The sequence below is a fragment of the Dipteris shenzhenensis genome, chromosome 30 (genome assembly GCF_047967505.1).
Source record: "Dipteris shenzhenensis isolate YYH24624 ecotype China chromosome 30, Dip_SZ_1.0, whole genome shotgun sequence".
Taxonomy (NCBI): domain Eukaryota; kingdom Viridiplantae; phylum Streptophyta; class Polypodiopsida; order Gleicheniales; family Dipteridaceae; genus Dipteris; species Dipteris shenzhenensis.
The window spans coordinates 3,852,151-3,869,974 of record NC_141625.1 but is presented as its reverse complement, the minus strand read 5'-3'; the positions used below and the strand labels follow the sequence as shown (position 1 = coordinate 3,869,974).

At 43.5% G+C, this 17,824-nt stretch overlaps 1 protein-coding gene across 1 annotated transcript in view; it reads right to left on the bottom strand.

The window, feature by feature from the left end:
* Positions 1–7,511: 7,511 nt before the first annotated feature.
* EMB2737 (embryo defective 2737) overlaps positions 7,512–17,824 on the bottom strand; it is a 72,715-nt gene continuing 62,402 nt past the window's right edge. Inside the window, exons 9-11 of the mRNA XM_087401984.1 lie at positions 8,638–8,775; positions 8,181–8,516; positions 7,512–7,754 (exon numbers count right to left, since the gene is read on the bottom strand). Coding sequence (XP_087258110.1) covers positions 7,623–7,754; positions 8,181–8,516; positions 8,638–8,775 — 606 coding nt within the window. The 3' untranslated portion in view covers positions 7,512–7,622. The remainder of the gene's footprint in view (positions 7,755–8,180; positions 8,517–8,637; positions 8,776–17,824) is intronic.

The following is a 17,824-nucleotide window of genomic DNA, read 5'->3' as shown; positions in this document are numbered from 1 at the left end:
CCATCCTTTGATGCAGCCATAGTAATGACTGCTCTTACGGTTGCCATCCTTGCAACCAGACTGAATGTTTCTTCATAATCAATGCCATATGTCTGTGCATACCCCTTGACAACTAATCTTGCCTTGTATCTGCTCACAGAACCATCTGCATTGTGGTTCACCTTATAAACCCACTTGCAGCCAATTGCATTCTTGTCTTTAGGCAAAGGCACCAATTCCCATGTAGCATTTGCTTCCAAGGCATCCATTTCTTCATCCATGGCTTTCTCCCATTTTTCTTTTCCCATGGCTTGCTCAAAAGAAGTGGGTTCCGATTCTTGTATCACTTTGACCATATAGGCATAGTGAATGGCTATAAATCCATCATATTTCAGCCTATCCACAGGATACTTAAATCTTGTAGACCTGTGTAAAATAGGCTCACTACTAGGTGCTCTCAAAACATCCCTTGTCTTCCTTACTCCAAATGTAACAACAAAAGGAATACCCAACTCGTCATCAAGGCTCTGTTTTGAGCCACTGGATTCACCATCCACATAAGAGTGACCTGCATTGACATCAACCATGGGCTAATCTACTTTCTCTTTTCCCTTTCGTGATACTTGCATACCACTATCTACATTGCTTTGAGGAGATTCTCCTGATCTCAATCTGCCTACCCATGGTGAAGTATGTGAACCACTGCTAGAGGACACTACAGGTCCACTAATATTTTGTGATTGCTGTTGTGAATTCTGTGCAGCATTACCATTTTGTGCATCTACATCATCAATCACATTTACTGGTTTATACCAGCTGCTCATCTCATCAAAAACAACATCTCTTCTCACTGTAAACTTACAAGAGAGATGACCACAGACTTCTATTAACAATTGTTTTGAAGTTCAAGAGCAGGAGCCCCCCCCCAGGTCCTTGTAGCTTGGGAGGTAGTCTAGCACATAATCCATCAGTGGTTTCTTTGAGTATGAGTAGGTAGGTGGAGGCATCTTCCACTAATGAAGAGATTTTGGAGGCTCCTAAGTCCCTCCCTCCTTAGAATTTCCATAAGAAGGATGCATTCATGCCATTCTTTAGGTGCTTCTGGAGAAAATCCACACCCCCTGTGGGTTGGATCTTCATGAGATTTTTGACTCGGGCTCTCTCCTGCAATCCTTGAGCCGAGGTTGGATTTATTTGATCCTGACAGCAGGAGGGGACAAGTCTGATATTCTCCAATGGAGATTGATCACTCTATTGGACATCGTGTACAAGATCTTAGCCAAGGTCTTGATTGTGGCCCCACCTAGCTGATATCATCCATGATACACAAACGAGATCTGTTTAGGAACATAGTATCTTGGACAATATCTTCACCTTTTGGGAGGTAGTTGATCAGGGCTCACGAGTCTCAACATATTGTGATCATTCTCTAGATTTCCAGAAGGTTTATGATAGGGTGGGTTGTTCTCTTTTAAAGGGCACCATGCACAGGTTGAGATTTTTAGACACATGGGTTCCACGGGTTTCGAATATGTATGCAAGGAGCGCTAGCTAGATGCTCATAGGTAGTCACAAAGGGGAGGCCTTTGCTCTTTCCCACTCAATTCATCATGGATGCCCTCTTGCTCCCTCTTTTTGGTAGAGGATTTGGGTTACTTTCTGTGCTCACAAGCTATAGGCCTCTCAAGAATGTGGCTCTCGATTCATCCAAAGGAAGGGCTCCTGGACTTAGAGGTAATAGGTGACATTGCACTTTATGTGGAGGGCACGATGGAGAGCCTAGAGGGTCGTGGGAGCCCTAGAGACCTATTTTTTGGTCTATTGGGGGCAGGGATCAAATGGACCAAATCAATTGCCTTCCCATAGCGATTGAGGCGATTCAGGAGATCTAGGATTGGGGGGCTATATTGGGTTTCCAATAGATTCGCAAGGGCAGATAATGAGATACTCAGGCTACTAATTGACATTTCATTATAACAGTAGATCGCCCTAGTGCTAGAGTGCATGAGGCACAACCTGTAGTGATCCTACCCTAGGCACAGGGAAGACTTGGCATTATTGATCATGAGATGCAGAGCAGATTCCTCTTAGGCAAGTTAGTGATACATGGTCTCACTCAAGCCTCTGAACAATGAAAGCTCTTGCTTTAGCGAGAAATTTTCAGGAACACCCCCCATACAAAAGGTCAGTGGTGGCAGCTCCCACAGGTGGATTTCTCAAAGACTCCCCTCATAGGGAAAGGCTACCCCTTAATGAGGAGCCTTCACAGGGTTTGTTGGCAATGGTTGTTTGAGGCCTCATTCGATTCAGTCCCACATGCTCGAAGGAGTTTGAGAGGCAACCACTCACATGGCATCCAGAGGTGAGGGACATGCTGGGGCATCCAGAGGTGAGGGACATGCTAGGGCATCCAGAGGTGAGAGACATCATGCTGGAGCAACCTTTCCGTGCAGATAGTCGCGAGGATAGGCACTCTCTCATCCGAGGTGTCACGCGCCTAAATGGTGAAGATTGACGCACTGATCCTCAGGGCATAGTGGGAGGGATGGCGCAATGGACCCCCATTACTGGTATGGATAGTTTCCAAGGACTGGGGTGCCCCTTGGATCCAATTTTGCAACAATCCCTTAGCTCCCACTAGTGAAGACTTTAGAAAGTAGCCGAGACTATGAAGGACATTTAGGCTAAAGAGGTTTGAGATTTGCTTGAGTGGCATAGGGTTAGGGTGGTAGGTTGTGGAGTAGACCATTGTAGTCTCGATAGGATAGCATGGGGTGAGGTGGCGCCTTCAGTCATGGGAGCGCTGGCCTCCTTGGGAGATTCAATGGGATTTGGGTGACTAGTTTTGGCCAGTTCGTGTAGGCCGCTTGGACAAAGTGGAGGAGGTGTCATTTTTCTCTCACACACCTCATAAAGGTTGATCTCTGTAGTTGCAGGTGACAACTTAGTCCGCATCAAGCGTGCATCATTAGTTGGAGCAATAGCTTCCCTTAGAGGTTGTCTCCCATTTTTGGTTACGTCTTTGGGCCGATCGTAGGCCTTTAAAGATATCCTATTTCTCCTAGATGGTGGCACATGGAGGCTTACTGGTTGGAGCACATGCAAATAGATGGTAGATGCCATTGTTGCTTGGATAGAGTTTTGGAGACAATCCCGTATTGTCTCTTTGGATTACCCCAACACCGTAGAGGATTTGGATGGGAGCCCTTCCGATTGTGGCTAACAAGGGAGGTCATGCTCTCTACCTCTCCAACCTACACAATTCAAGGCCAATGACCTTTTATGATAGAGGCACATGATGCAATGCCTCCTTCCCACCTTCTCCTTTGCCAAAGGATAGTGTATGGGAAACAGTGTCCAGCATCACTAGGTGGAACATTTGGGTTGCCCGCTATAGTTTTGTGATCGAAGGCCATCAAGCTCCCTCGGCAACCATCCTTGTTACCACCTTGCAAGATATCATCTACACCCTGCACACAATATAGGAGCGTAGAGCTTCAAGTTCTAGAGCGACCATCGAAAAATGTGAGCATTTTTGCAAGGCTTGGCTTGTAGGTACATGTTGTCTTTACTGTACAAGGTATTCACTACATGTATAGCCCTCTACCTCCTTGTTATCTCATGCTCCAAATATTTCCTAGGTAGAGAGGTAGATTCTCTCAAAATAGAATGGTTTTCTTGACAGCTAGCCACTTCTCTCTTTTCCCCATGACCAGTGCCTTTTAGATTGTTGGTTTGTATAATTGTTTTTTTTTTCAAGCATTAATAGAACTTCTTATTGTTTGGGGTCAAATCAACTCCTTTCGATGCATGGAGAGGTGTGTCATTGTGTATCGATTGACCAATGCCTATTAGATTGTTGGTTTGTATAATTGTTTTTTTTTTCAAGCCTTAATAGAAGTTCTTTTCTCTGAGAAAAGAAAAGTTGCTAGATGGATCAATGGAATCAAATTCTCCTTCATAGTCTATATGAACATTACAGACGCATTACATCTACATCCTACTCTTCCCATGCCTTTAACAATGCTAGTTTTAAAGATATTGTTGTAGCACTTGTCCATGTTGTCTGGGGTCAAAATCAGCTCCTTTCGATGCATGGGGAGGTGTGTGATTGTGTCTCGATTGATCTATCGTCTCCTTCAAGTCATCTTCTCAATAAACTTGACTTGGTTGTAATTCCATGTGAGAGAGAATTCACCGTGCATGTAATGCAAACAATCAAAGTAATCTTTGACTAAGAGTAGTTTACATAGGAGAGAGGGATAGGAAAAACAATGTAGATCTATTATAAACATAGCCCAATGAAGCTGAAAACTGAAGCTTCACATAGTTACAATTTTTGAAAAGAATGCTCTTTTCTGCTAGATGTCAGTAGCCTTCCTTGACAAATCCTCTAAGATGGGAGGTGAAGAGACTTGTGGGAGAGAGATGGAGAGTGGACTTGCAACCTCCACTATATACAACCCATACAATGAGGAAGGCAGAAATGCAATACAATGTTATTTTTATCAAGGCATAAAAACTTTTCAACATAATAAAAAGTCCCTCTCCTTATGCAGTTAACATATGCCACATCATCTATTGCCCACTACTAACGCTTACATGTGGTTGCTTCCAAGTCATCAATCGATAATCCACATGGCTATTTTGCCATGCCAACAAGTTGTGAAGATATCATGCAATGGACATATGCCGCATCATTTTTGCCCTTTACTTACACATGGTTGCTTCTAAGTCATCAATCGACAATCCACATGGCTATTTTCACCATTTCAACAAGTTGTGATGATATCATGTCAACATTCGTATTGCTCTATAGAGCCGTGAGTGTCCATGTGGCCACCATGCCATCTCATCATCTTAGGTGGTTATGTGCCACTTTTGCATCCTCATGGATGCTTGAAGATGTTCTGGATAGCCGTGAGATGTACTCAACATGTAGCCCTTCCCATCCTTAGAATGGATGGCTACGTCATTGTGCAGATGCATCTCATATTCACCTAAGCTATCATGCTCCTAGCTTTTGCTCGTATGGGGGGCTTAAAGGTGAGCAACTAAGCTACAGTATAGGCTAACAAAGGTAGAGCATTGACTTCCAACATGTGCCCTTGTGGCGTAAGATATGACCAGCTTACACTTTTAACTTGCTTACTATTAGAGTTGTGTTGTGTCCATGTTTGGACATAATGTGGCTACTATTATGGAGGTTAGCTTAACCTATGGTCATATATCCTAACCTTGAAACAATTAAGACACGTGATACCTCTAGTACAACTAAGGGTAGTCCTAGATACCAAAGACGTTGTATCTACATAAGCGAGAGCCATTACTCACTTGGGGTAAACCCAAATAGGTTAAGAGCCGATCCATGCCTATGTCTCCCTAATGACATCTATCACAGATGAGGCTTCATGGTATGGGATGCATAGTCTTACCATAGTCCGACATTCCCTCGCCTCTAGCTCAAGGGTGGTCCTAAAGGATCTAAGGTTGGGTGGTGACACACTAGCCTATACCCAAGGTGTCCTTGTGGGTAAACTCACATTCAGGTAGGGGTGCTCTAGTCTCTCATGTTCATTATAGGGGAGATCTTTGGAGGAAGTACTTCTCCATTTTTATTTTCATCCTATCACGGTTATAGGCCATGTGGAGTAGAGTTTCTTGGATTTACGATGGTACCTAGAACCTAACCCAAATCACATTCCCTTGGGCTCTTGGAGACTTTGGATTTATAGAGGGGTCCCAATCAAGTACTAGTGGGGTCCCAGAGAATGAGAATGGATTGATGCAAGACATTGAGAGAGAAGCCTCTCCTTATTTTGATACATGGTGAGTAATGCTAGGAACGAGGCTGGTCTAAGGAACATACCCTAGATGGGTTGATAGTGTCCAACCACGTCAACTTCAAAGTGATATACATCATTTATGCATGTATGTGTATGAGTATATACGTGTATATCGGACTGCATGAATGTACATATGTATCTAACTTTGTCTACATATGTATGTACACAAGTCACCAAACTGTTTTTTAAGAGACCAATTCCCTCAGGCAGGCATTCATGCAAATACAATATAGCTAACTGTCTGAAAGCTTTGCACATTGTGATTATATTGTAGCTTCAAAATCCCTTAGCCATCAACAAGCAAAGAAAGAGTGTGTTGCTAGTTTCGCTCAACTAGTACCAACTGCTTACACAATTGTGAAGGTCACACTTGTAATAGCTACAAACATTATATACCTATCTTCCATGTTAGCCAAATGTTATATGTCTCATCAAGAGCTTGGATCAGCTATGGATGAGAATGATTCCCAAGTCCAATACAGATCCTACCTCACATTTCTTCCAAGACTAAGCGTCAGCTTTGACCTTTGTAATAATGGCATCACGATAGATGCCAAACCTTCAAGAGCTTTATAAGTGGTCATTGAAGTCCTCAGACATTCAAAGTCAATGCCCGTGATTGTCAGCTTGCTGTATTATCTCAATTAACGTTTCCTCTGATCTGAAATAGCATATTTTACTCACAGTTGTAAGCCATACTTCAAAGGCCAATGTCTCTAGTCTCTTGTTGTTTCCATAGCTCTGATTACAGCAAATGCTTACTGGCAGCCCTTGTTTCACTTGCAACCCATTGACTATGCAAGTTCGATGGTTCTAGCTTGCTAGATATCTAGCTCACTCTGTCCTCTGCAATCACTAATTCATCCATTTGCTTTACACTTGTCCTTCACTTCGGAATTCTTTCCTGTAGTTAGTTTCAGTATCCTGCAGTTAGTTTCTGTCCGTTTCTGTCCTACCACTTGATTTGTGCTTTCATTATTTCTCTTCTATAATGTCTCTTTTTTGCTCCTTGATTTTCATGTTATAGGGGCTCCATACTAAACAAAGTTTACAAAGGCTGCCCAGGAGGTAAGCAGCTTCCAAATCTGCTGCCAGGAAAGGCAGCTTTTAATTACTGCCAAACTCTTTATTTTAACTCTAAAGGTCTTTGATGCTTTTATCTTCTCCATTACTGTGGCTTTTGAGTCATGAAAGAAAACCTTGAGGCTGCATTCTGAGCTTCAAATCTATGATAACCAGTGTAATTAAGTCTCTGTTACTAGCCATCTCAGAGGGAGAGAAACCACAATCCTTGCTTTCAGCATTTAGGCATTTTATACTCAAATATGTAGACATCATGATGATGATACTGATGGTTTTATCCGCCACAGCTTCATCCAAACATCCCCACGTAATACTAAAATTACAGCAAACAGTCTATATGTCTCTTTAACGTAGTACCACAAAATCCATTTCCATTTCTGAAGCATATCATGGGTATGTTTATGGTGGCAGAAATGTGGTAGTCTTAGGATAGACACATCTGTGATAGGTCTTTTTAATGTAGAAGCACAATGTCAGCACTCTGTTTGGGAAGGGATAGACACACAACACAAACATTTCTGCCGCCAGCATACACATCTAGGTGAAAGAAATATGTGAGAGAGAGAGAGAGAGAGAGAGAGAGAGAGAGAGAGAGAGAGGCTCCACATAGAATGCTTCACATAGAATCTGAAGAAATAATCAGAAATGGACATCATCCTTGAGCAAATTTCTCTCATTAAAACTAAAAGGAATCAAAAGTTCAATTGCATGCTCCTATTGTGAGCCTTTTTTGGCTTTTGCTAAAGCAGCTTCCCTCTCAGCTGCTTGCTTTGCCAAACGCTCAGTTCTCTCTTGCTTCTTGTCTTTCTTCTTCTTAGCATCAGGTTTCTGTGTTGTTTCAACCTTCTGTAGACAATTACAAGAAATAAACATTTAAGGTTAAGGGATGAAAACTTGAAGAGCCTTAAATTGCAAATATGATCATTGATTTAGTCTAATTTCGAGTACAATAAGTACTGGAACTTAAGCAGTTAGTGTTCTTTGGTGCTATTTACTATTTGTTGCCCGAGGGTTATTTCAGCTGATAAAGTTATCCTATTATCTGCATTTTAGAGCTGGCTTTCAAATGATATAGATGTCCTATTATCGAGCATGATCACAGATTTTCGAGGAATGAAGCAGGCAAAACATTGAAGGAATTAATAGTAATGGTAGTCCAGTAGTCTAGTGTATTATCTGCTCTAGAGCTGGCTTTAACTCGTCCATTCTCGTATTTGTTACTTTTTAGTGGGTTGTTTTTTCAATAATAATTTCCAGGGTGATAGTATTAACCTGAGGTACTGCTTTGCTGTCCGATGCCTTAGTGGGTGTCCCTGACTCTCTTCGTGCTTCTCTAGGTGCAGAGGTTTTGGGAGGTGTTTGGACTTTTTCTCTCTCTCTCTCAATCTTCTTTCCTGTCTCCTCTGCTTCAATGTAAGGATGTATTTTCTCTTGCACGATCTCTTGAAATTTCTTCTGCCTCCATTCATTTGCCCATGCTGTGTCTAAAATTTCCCCAACTAGTCTCTCTTGAGCCTGCAGAAGAACGTTAATTTCTTCACTCTTTACAGGATCTTTCTGCTCTTCTTCTGTCCAATACGATTTCCTCAAAGGAAGGTCAAACTTTGTCTGCAAGCCATGCAGGAAAAGTTAATAAATTACCAAAAAAAGCAGGCAGAGTGACTCAAGTCAAGCTCATCAAATTAGCATATCTACAATTTGAACAGGCTTCATCATTACGTAGACTTACAGTCCATTCAGCTGGTCTAGGTGGGACTTGCAGAGAGTCCACTTCTGCTTCAATTTGCCTCCGGGCTTTGTAAGATGGGACATCTTGGATGATCACTGGGTCTCGTCTAGCTCGTTCAGGATCTATTGCACGCAATGCCTGCATTGAAATGACAACAGATCCGTAAATTAAGAAACACAAAGACTCAGAACAATGTTCCATTGCTTCACAATCTCATCACCTTTTGTCTAGGTATCCCCAGAGAAAAAGAAAAGGGGGGAAGATAAGAGGAAGAAAACAGAAACTGGCATCCATCTTAAATTTAACATGGGAGCGCAAAACATCACAATAGTTTCCTGTTTCTGTTAACGATCCGCTTGAGTAGCACAGGACTGTTGAACATCCGTCCAAAAACTTCTAAAATCATAAGTTTAAACTGTCATTGTTGCAGTCTATGGCATTCTGGACGTCTACATAATAGATGATAATTGACGAGTGAAAAATGCCAACAGAGACTCTATCTCATGCTAACAACATCAATGCACCATCGCTGAAAAGCCCTTTTGTGTGCACCTATATACAAGCCCTGAAATATTTTGCAAAAGCCGTAAGATAACTGCTCCACTGATGCAAGACCTCATGTTTTAAGGTCTCAGGTTTTGAAGGATTTCTTTCTATGTTTCTAAATCTCTACTATGTAGCTGCTATTTTGTTATAGAGATCGGATTCGAAGGCCTAGATGTTGTGTCGGTTAGGGGGGAGGAGACTCGATATTCCCAGGACAGAGCCGTATGATGCAAGAGTGTCACATAGGGTTCCTTGAGAAGAGTGGAGGGAGGGAGAGGAGTTTGGTGGTGGTTTGGAGGGGGGGGGGGATGATGATGGGAATCTGCAGTTGGCATTCAGTTCAGAGAAGAAGGGTTGGCATGTTTATGTGTTCTGCATGTCTATCAAAATTCATGTGTCCCTTGAGATGGTCAAGGAAATAAGGCTCCACGGAGAACCGACGAGCCGAAGGCAGGGAAAACCCCTGAAGACACTACACGAGAAGCATCTCGGAGGCAATTCAAGAAAATGATAATGTAGTTGGACATACGTTATTATTGTTTATCTTCTTTCTAATGGGTTCATAGATGCTGCAGTAAAGTAAGCCTCAGCCTTCATCCTTTAAAATTGCCCCACTTGCACATTCTCTAAGGCATGTGACAAGCATATCATGATCTACACCCAGCATCGTTAGGTTGCAAAGGCACCTTCTCTAGCATTGCCACTACCTAACCCACTTGGCTTGCAGGGCCAAGAAGATCCACCATGAAAATGTTGTGCTCACTAGTTGGTAAGTTGCCAGACTCTTTGCTCATAGCCTGAAAGTATTCCTGGCCCTTGCCCATCGATCCACATGACTGCATACAGGAAGAGCACTAAAAAAAGTTGCAGCCTTGTCTGGCTGTGTATCTATCTTCTTCATGCCCTTGAACAACTTTAACAGAAGTTTAATTTCTCCCTGGCAGGCATATCGTGCAATCAATGCATTCCATGGCATAACGCTCCCTGTAGGCAACACATTAAACACCTTTTTGGGCATCACCGGTGCTCCCATATTTAATATACATGTCATAAGACTGGTTTCCACAATTTCAATTGTCTCAAAACGAACCCTGCTAATTTAAGAATAGAGTTCCTCTCCACAGTATCCACAGCTGCTGTGTTGCCACCACAAGCTTTTAGAAAGGCAATCAAGGTCTATCTCATGCTCTTACATCTGTACATTAAGTCAGAAAGACTCATTTTCGTTTTGCTCGACATACCCGTGGATGACTCATTTTCTTTTTGCTCAACATACCCATGGATGATGTTAGTTAACCCAACCATATTAGAATAACGTAATTTGTCAAAGACAAACAATCCATCCTACATGCTCCTTCCACCTGAATGTACATATCTAGCCTTGCACTTGTCCAGTGAGCTGTGAGACTTCATTGACAAGATCCATTTCGTTCCCCTTTCCAGGCCTGGCCATAATGTCCCAAGTATGATTTCCGAGTATGGATTCCATCTCAACCCTTCATAAGTTCCTCCCAGTTTGTGTCTCCGTCTACTTCATCAAACGTTTTTGGCTCCTAAATGTCTACTAGGGCAAGGTCTACCAATTTGGCTTGGTCTTCTTGATACTCTAGCTTTCAATCTACTAGGCTCATGTATTGTATCCATGTACCATTGAGAAAGTCTAATAGGTCTCTGTTATAGCTGCCCCTGAAAATGCAGCGGCTCGACTCTTGTTCAACATATCCATTGAATGAATACTCTAAAGGCTCCATGTGTCTCCATACTGAAAACAATGCTGTCTTGCCCATCATGCAAGAAGCTCCTGTTGTGAATTGCTACTAAGGGTAGTAGAGACCATTGTCTGACAATCCATGTGCAACCACGTTCCTCTTTTTATCAAGGATTTTGATACCTCGATGATCACACTTTACCTTCATTTCATTCTTTATAATAGCATGGACGAAGAGAAGATTCTTGCAGAGTTTAGGAGCTAGAAGCAGTACCCTAGTCTCATCTTTTTTTGTGATGAAAGAAGCACTACCTATTTTCCCTGCACTTGACATGTTGAATTGTCACCATCTGTGATTCAAGATCTGGGATCCATTGCTCGGAGTGAACTGTACCACTCTCCACATTGGCTATTGACATTATCAACATATCAGACGTCTTCTGATAAATCTGTGTCTTTGTCACAAGTGAAGAAGCTTGTCCAAGAGATGCAATCATTACTCCTAGTACACCTAATGCCCGTGATAGGCTGCAATCATAGGAGGTAAGGGCGGCCACGCTTGCTGTTCCTGCTCAGGATTAGAGGAGATGTGATTGTATGATTGGGAGACTTCAGGAGAAGCAGATCCTAGGAGTTATCATCTAGCAGTGATAATCTGAATCAATCTCAGGAAGAGTGCATGCCTAAGGAGGCCTGTCATGTTGGATTGAGAGTATGATCGGAGTGGAGCAAGGTTGCCCCCTCTCACCGACACTTTTTGGGCTCTACATTGATGAGATCACGATCTTCCTTGACTAGTTTGGAGGTGAGTCTCTTCCACATTCGGTAGTATGGATCTTGCACCATAGGGTGATGTAGGCTTCCTTGGTTGTCTTTATACTCCTTGTCATGTGCACGGATTGGTATCTGACGTGTACTGGGTACACAAGACTAGCTCAGGTAGCCTAGGGAGGCTTAGAGCTAGGCAGGCTTGATTCTCGGATTGAGTGGCAAGGGTACGAACTAGTTTGTGGTCTTCGCTATTTTTGGCGCTTGGGGCCCGAGTCTATAAAAGGGGCCCAGGGGGTTCAGTTCTCGGAGAGCCGATGGGAGCAAGTTTCGTTCCCAGGTGCTAGGTCTGATCCTGGATTGAGTCGCGGACGCGCGCCTGCATCTTAGCGTAGCCCAAGGCCCAGTGGCAGATCCCAGGCTTCACAGCGCCACCTGGTGGTATGGGACACCAGGCTGGTTTGGATCTGATTGGGAGTTCGTGCCAGTAGCTCAGCTCGTGGCTCGGAGGGGACATCTCCTGATTCGGGATCACATCCCGTAGATGTCATGGTTGGGTGGTGAGCAGCCTGCTCAGTTTCTCACGTTGTGTGTGTGTGTTTGCATATCAGAGGTTTCAGGAGTGCTGGGACATGTTAGTTGGTATCAGAGCCAGTAGGAATTTCTGATGCGAGTACTTTGGACGATTTCTTCCTCCAGGTATGCCCTAAAATTCGAAATTTGCTGCTGCAAATTCTGGTTGGTTCATGGGTTATCAGGGGTGGTCAGGATGTAGGGAAAAGGTAGGAGAAAGAGAGAGAGTGATTCGAATTTGCTGAAGGGTTTAGGTGAGAGAGGGATGAGCATAGCTGGGAGAAAGTGGAGGTGCAGGTAGGAGAGGCGATAGAGGAGCTGAGTGGCAGGCGTGGGGTTCGAGGCTGGTCGGGGCTGCGTGGGGGTAGAGGACGCAGAGGCGTGAGGCTGTGTGGTGCGCCATGGCTGGAAGGAGTTTCGGCCAGGGCAGGGTGATGCGCAAGGGGCTGGAGCAGGGTGCGGCCACTCTGTGGGAAGGTGTTGCTTTTTTCGAAAAAGCACCACCCTCCAAAGTTGGGAGGGTGAGCTTTTCCGGGAAGCAGGGCTTCCTAGATTAGCTGCCCTATTCCCTATATAGCTTGGCAAGGTCCCAAGCTCAGCCATAGCCCGACTTGATTGCGCCATCAGGATTCGGGACAGCCTGCGACAGGCTGCCGTACAACCCGCATCAGCTGCTGTACACCTGCGTCAGCTTCCGTACACCCGTGTCAGTAACCATACGGATTGCGTCAGCATCCGTACAGTCCACGTCAGCATCCGTACTGTTAGCGTCAACTGTACGGCCAGCAGGAGGAGTCCGTACCAGTACGGATTGCTGCAGATCTCCGTACACTGCAGCCTGCAGCGAATTCAGCAAGAGGAAGACTCCGGGGTTATTTGCGCCCGCTGTTCGCCAGTTTCCAGCATCCTCTTTCGTCAGCATCTCTTGGGACGGTTTTTCTATGCTCCACTCTCCTTTCAGCTGCGATTCCCCCAGTTATTTCTCTCAGTTTATATTCGTTTCAAATCAGATTTCAGATATGTTTGATTCTGCAAATCCCGAGTTCACCATGGGAGAACAGGATTTGGATTACACTCCTGTGGGAGAGGAAGACCAGGGTCTTTATGATGATCTGATTACGAAGAAGGCCTTCAGTGAATTCACCACTGCTCTGGATGGAAAATTCGAGCAGGTTAATGCAAATCAAACGGGGTTGACACAGCAACTCCAAGCGATTCAGACGACTCTCACCCTTCTGACTAGCACTGTGCAGGCACTCACGCATGTGGATGCCATGGCTTCAGTGCTAGGTCCGAACATAACTCCAGACCCTTTTCCGGGAGATCAAAAGTCTCAAACTAAGGAGATTGTTGACACTTGGTTACACAAGTGGCAGATACTTCTAATTCCATCCGTACCCAGATGAAAAGAAAATACAGCTTGCAGCCAGTTTCATGTCAGGAAAGGCTTTGCTATGGTAGAAGGAACTCCAACCTAAGCCGGTTACATGGATAGATTTCGAAGGGGTCTTCAGGAAAAAGTTCCTGAAGAAGGAGGACGATTATGATATCGTTGGCAAGCTTAAAGCCCTCGATATGTCAAAGCTGAACTTGTCATTTGAAGTTTATCTTCAAAGGTTTCGGGATCTGCAGACCAGGGCCACAAAGATGGATCCAGTGACCTTGTTAGGTTTCTTTGTGGATGGTTTGCCAGATTCGTATAAGTTGCAAATCAAGAACAACAAATGTACAACGTTGCAAGAGGCCATGAATTACGCGTGTATTTATGATGATACCATGGCCGGAGCAAAAGCAACTACAGTTTCCGACACGAGTGGAAAGAACAAACGAAAGTTCTTTCAGCCTACGACTGGTACCGGGGAGACGAAGTCTACAGACAACGCCTCCAAGAAACACTTGACTCAGGCAAAGAATGGCCGAGCCCGTTTCCTTCACACATTGAAGCTTAAGAAAGAAGGACGTTGCTTCTACTGCGAGGAGCGGGGCCACACCAAGAATGAGTGTCCAAAGCGCAAGAATCAAAAGTTAGCGCTCAGACCGAAGCTCCAGGCGGGTCCACGTACCACAACCAAGGGAGCGAACCAAGTTTCGATGACAGGTATTTCAGTAAATGTCATTACCTGCCCACTTTCTTGTAATTGCACTTTCAATACTTCGTTGTTTGGTTCCCATGATCTTTTCCGAGTTTATGGAGAAGTTAGGGACCAACAGGTTCACATTCTCTTTGATTCGGGCAGCTCTCACAACTTTGTTAATTACAAATTTGTGCAGAAGATGGGGCTGTCCACGGTACCTAGCGATCACACCTATGAGGTGCAGCTTCCAGCTGGGAAGCAGTTTTGGGATCGCAAGGTTGAAGCGCTTCCTATTCGGATTCAAGCTTATACAGGGGCTCTTACGTGTTATGTTATGCACCTGGAGCATGTAGACTTGTTAATCGGAATAGAGTGGTTTAAAACCCACTATTAAGATTGGATGGATGGAGCATACCCTTTCTTTTGTAGATAAGGACACCCAATTTTGAATTCAATGTGATAAAATTCCCTCTTCTCAGGGACCTATTGTATCTGTGATGCAGCTTCGGAATATATTAAACACTTCTCATTATGATGTCTATCAGTGTGTCTTGATTCTGCTTTCTTCATTTGTTGTTTCTGTACTTAACAATAATGATTTAAGTGTGTTTGAACACCGTGAATTGAGAATGTTGTTAGATAGTTTTAAGGATGTATTCCCTGCTCAACTGCCGGAAGGTTTACCTCCAGAACGGGCAGTAGATCATCGCATAGACTTAGTCCCAGGGGCTCAGTCTATTAGTGTACCACCTTATAGGATGAGCCAGCTAGAGGAGGATGAGCTAGCTTCACAGCTACAGGATTACCTGAATATGGGCTATATTCGCCCAAGTAAATCACCTTGGGGTGCACCTGTCCTCTTAAGAAAGAAGAAAGATTCTACATGGAGAATGTGTATAGATTATAAACGATTAAATAAAGTGACAATTACGAATCGCTACCCTCTACCGCGTTCCGATGATTTGATAGACCGTTTGGCCGGAGCGAAGTATTTCACTAAGATTGATTGGCGTACGGGTTATCATCAAATCCGTATCTATGCTAAACACATAGATAGAACCGCATTCCGAACTAGGTATGGTCACTATGAGTTTCTTGTATTACCTTTTGGTTTGACCAATGCTCCTGCTACTTTTCAGCAGATGATGAACGATTTGTTTCGAGATTTTTTGGGCAAATTCGTTGTAGTGTTCTTAGATGACATCTTGGTATATAGTCGAACGCTTGAGGATCACATAGGACACCTCCGGATTGTCTTAGTTATTCTAAGACAGCATAAGCTCTATGCCAAGATAAGTAAATGTGACTTCTTTATGAAGGAGATCATTTACTTAGGACACAAGATTTCTTCTGAAGGTATTAGCATTGATCTGGATCGTATCCAGAAGGTTTTAGAATGGCCTATCTCTCAGACTATGAAACAACTTCGTTCTTTCCTAGGATTTACGGTATTTCTACGGAAGTCTATGCGTGATTATTCACATATCACGGCACCCCTGACAAACATATTGAAAGGTCGTGGACGCAGGTCTACCCAGCCGATCTCTTGGAATGATGCAATGAACAAGGCTTTTGAAACCTTGAAGTTTTCTATCAAGGAAGCACCCATTCTTGCATTACCCGATCCTACCCGGCCTTATGTTTTAGAGGCCAATGCGAGTGATTATGCGATTGGGGCGGCTCTATTCCAAGAGGGTAGACTTGTAGCTTTCGAGAGTAAGAAGCTAGACGACACCCAATATCGTTGGCCCACACTAGAAAAGGAACTTTATGCTGTAGTGTATGCCCTTAAGGTTTGGAGACACTACTTGTATGGTTCAAAGTTCCGTGTATTGACTGATCATCAGTCAATTAAGTATGTGTGTGATGGATCTGAATTGAGGGGAAGGAAAGCTAGATGGGCAGAATTAATGCAAGATTTTGATTTTGAAATACGTTATCGTAAGGGTTCGTTGAATAGTGTGGCGGATGCCTTAAGTCGAGTTAAGTTTGTAAATGCTCTATCATTTACGGAAATATCCTTAGACCTGTTTCAATCCTTGAGAGGGCTATACGCAACTGATAGTCATTTCAGTTCTTATTGGCAGAGAGTCCAGGATGGGAGCTCCATGGTTGACCAGGACTCAGGGATTGTGCCACCTACGGTACAGGCGGCGGGAGGTCAGTGGATGATTAGGAACGGCTTGCTGTTCCAGAATGAAAAGATTTGTGTGCCAGATGTTCTGGACCTTAGATCCAAGATCCTCTGGGAGTGTCATGATGCTCCTAGTGCTGGACATCCGGATATACATCAGACTCTGTCTCTTGTGAAGCATACCTTTTATTGGCCTAAGATGCGTGCATTTATTGAGAACTATGTAGTAGGTTGCCGGGTTTATCAGGTTACTAAGGCAGAACGCCTTAGAAGCGCGGGTTTATTACAGCCATTACAGATTCCACGTAATAAATGGGAAAGTATTTCCATGGATTTTATTAATGGTTTGCCTCGAACGTGCAAGGGTCATGACTCCATTTGGGTCATAGTAGACCATTTGACAAAAATGGCTAGGTTCTTACCTACTAGAACAACTATTTCAGCTGTTCAGCTGGCTCACGAGTTTGTGGACCACTTGTTTAAGCTGTATGGTTTGCCATTTGACATAGTCAATGATAGGGACTCAAAGTTTACAAGTAACTTTTGGACACTTGTTTTTGAGAAGTTAGAAACTACTCTAAGTATGAGTAGTTTCCTCGGATCATGCACAATCCGATGGCAGTACAGAGACGGTTAACCAGTTGGTTGAAGACATGCTTCAGGCATATCTATCTAAGAGACAGTCTTCATGGGAAGATTATCTACCTATGATAGAATTTGCTTACAACAGTGCAAAGCATTCTAGTACTGGTTACAGTCCTTTTATGCTTATGTACGGGTTTCAACCTAAGTCACTGGTACAAGGATGAAGGGACTATTAGTGAAACTTTAGCACATGTCAAAGCAGCCATACCCAACATTGAATGGAAGGATGATGAGGAGGAGGAAGCAACTAACATCAAACACTCCAAAGGACACGCTATCATCTCAAGTCACTTAACTTACGGACCAAGATTCTCCACCAATCACTTAAGCCAAAAGAGACAAAGGTATGGATCGTTGAGGAGCTCACACGAGCTCAATTGAAGAACAAAGCGACTGAATTAGCCAAGGTTAGAGCTGCAAGGATGGAAAACGGACAGTATACCGTGAAGGCATAGCAATTATCAAAGAATTTAAATTTAAACCAAAAGACTCTCAATCTTAAACTAAAGTATGGCATACATAGCAATTATCAAATAATTTAAATTTAAACCAAAAGACTCTCAATCTTAAACTAAAGTATGGCATAACTCGTAGCCGATCTACGAGTTATGCACACTGGGGGAGGTTGAGACAGAGGAGCATTATGTGTATGCCCAGCCTACTATGAGATCCGGGGACAATACCACTACCTCTTCCAAGAAAGACATGGTTTTGGTCCACTCTCATTATTGATTCACT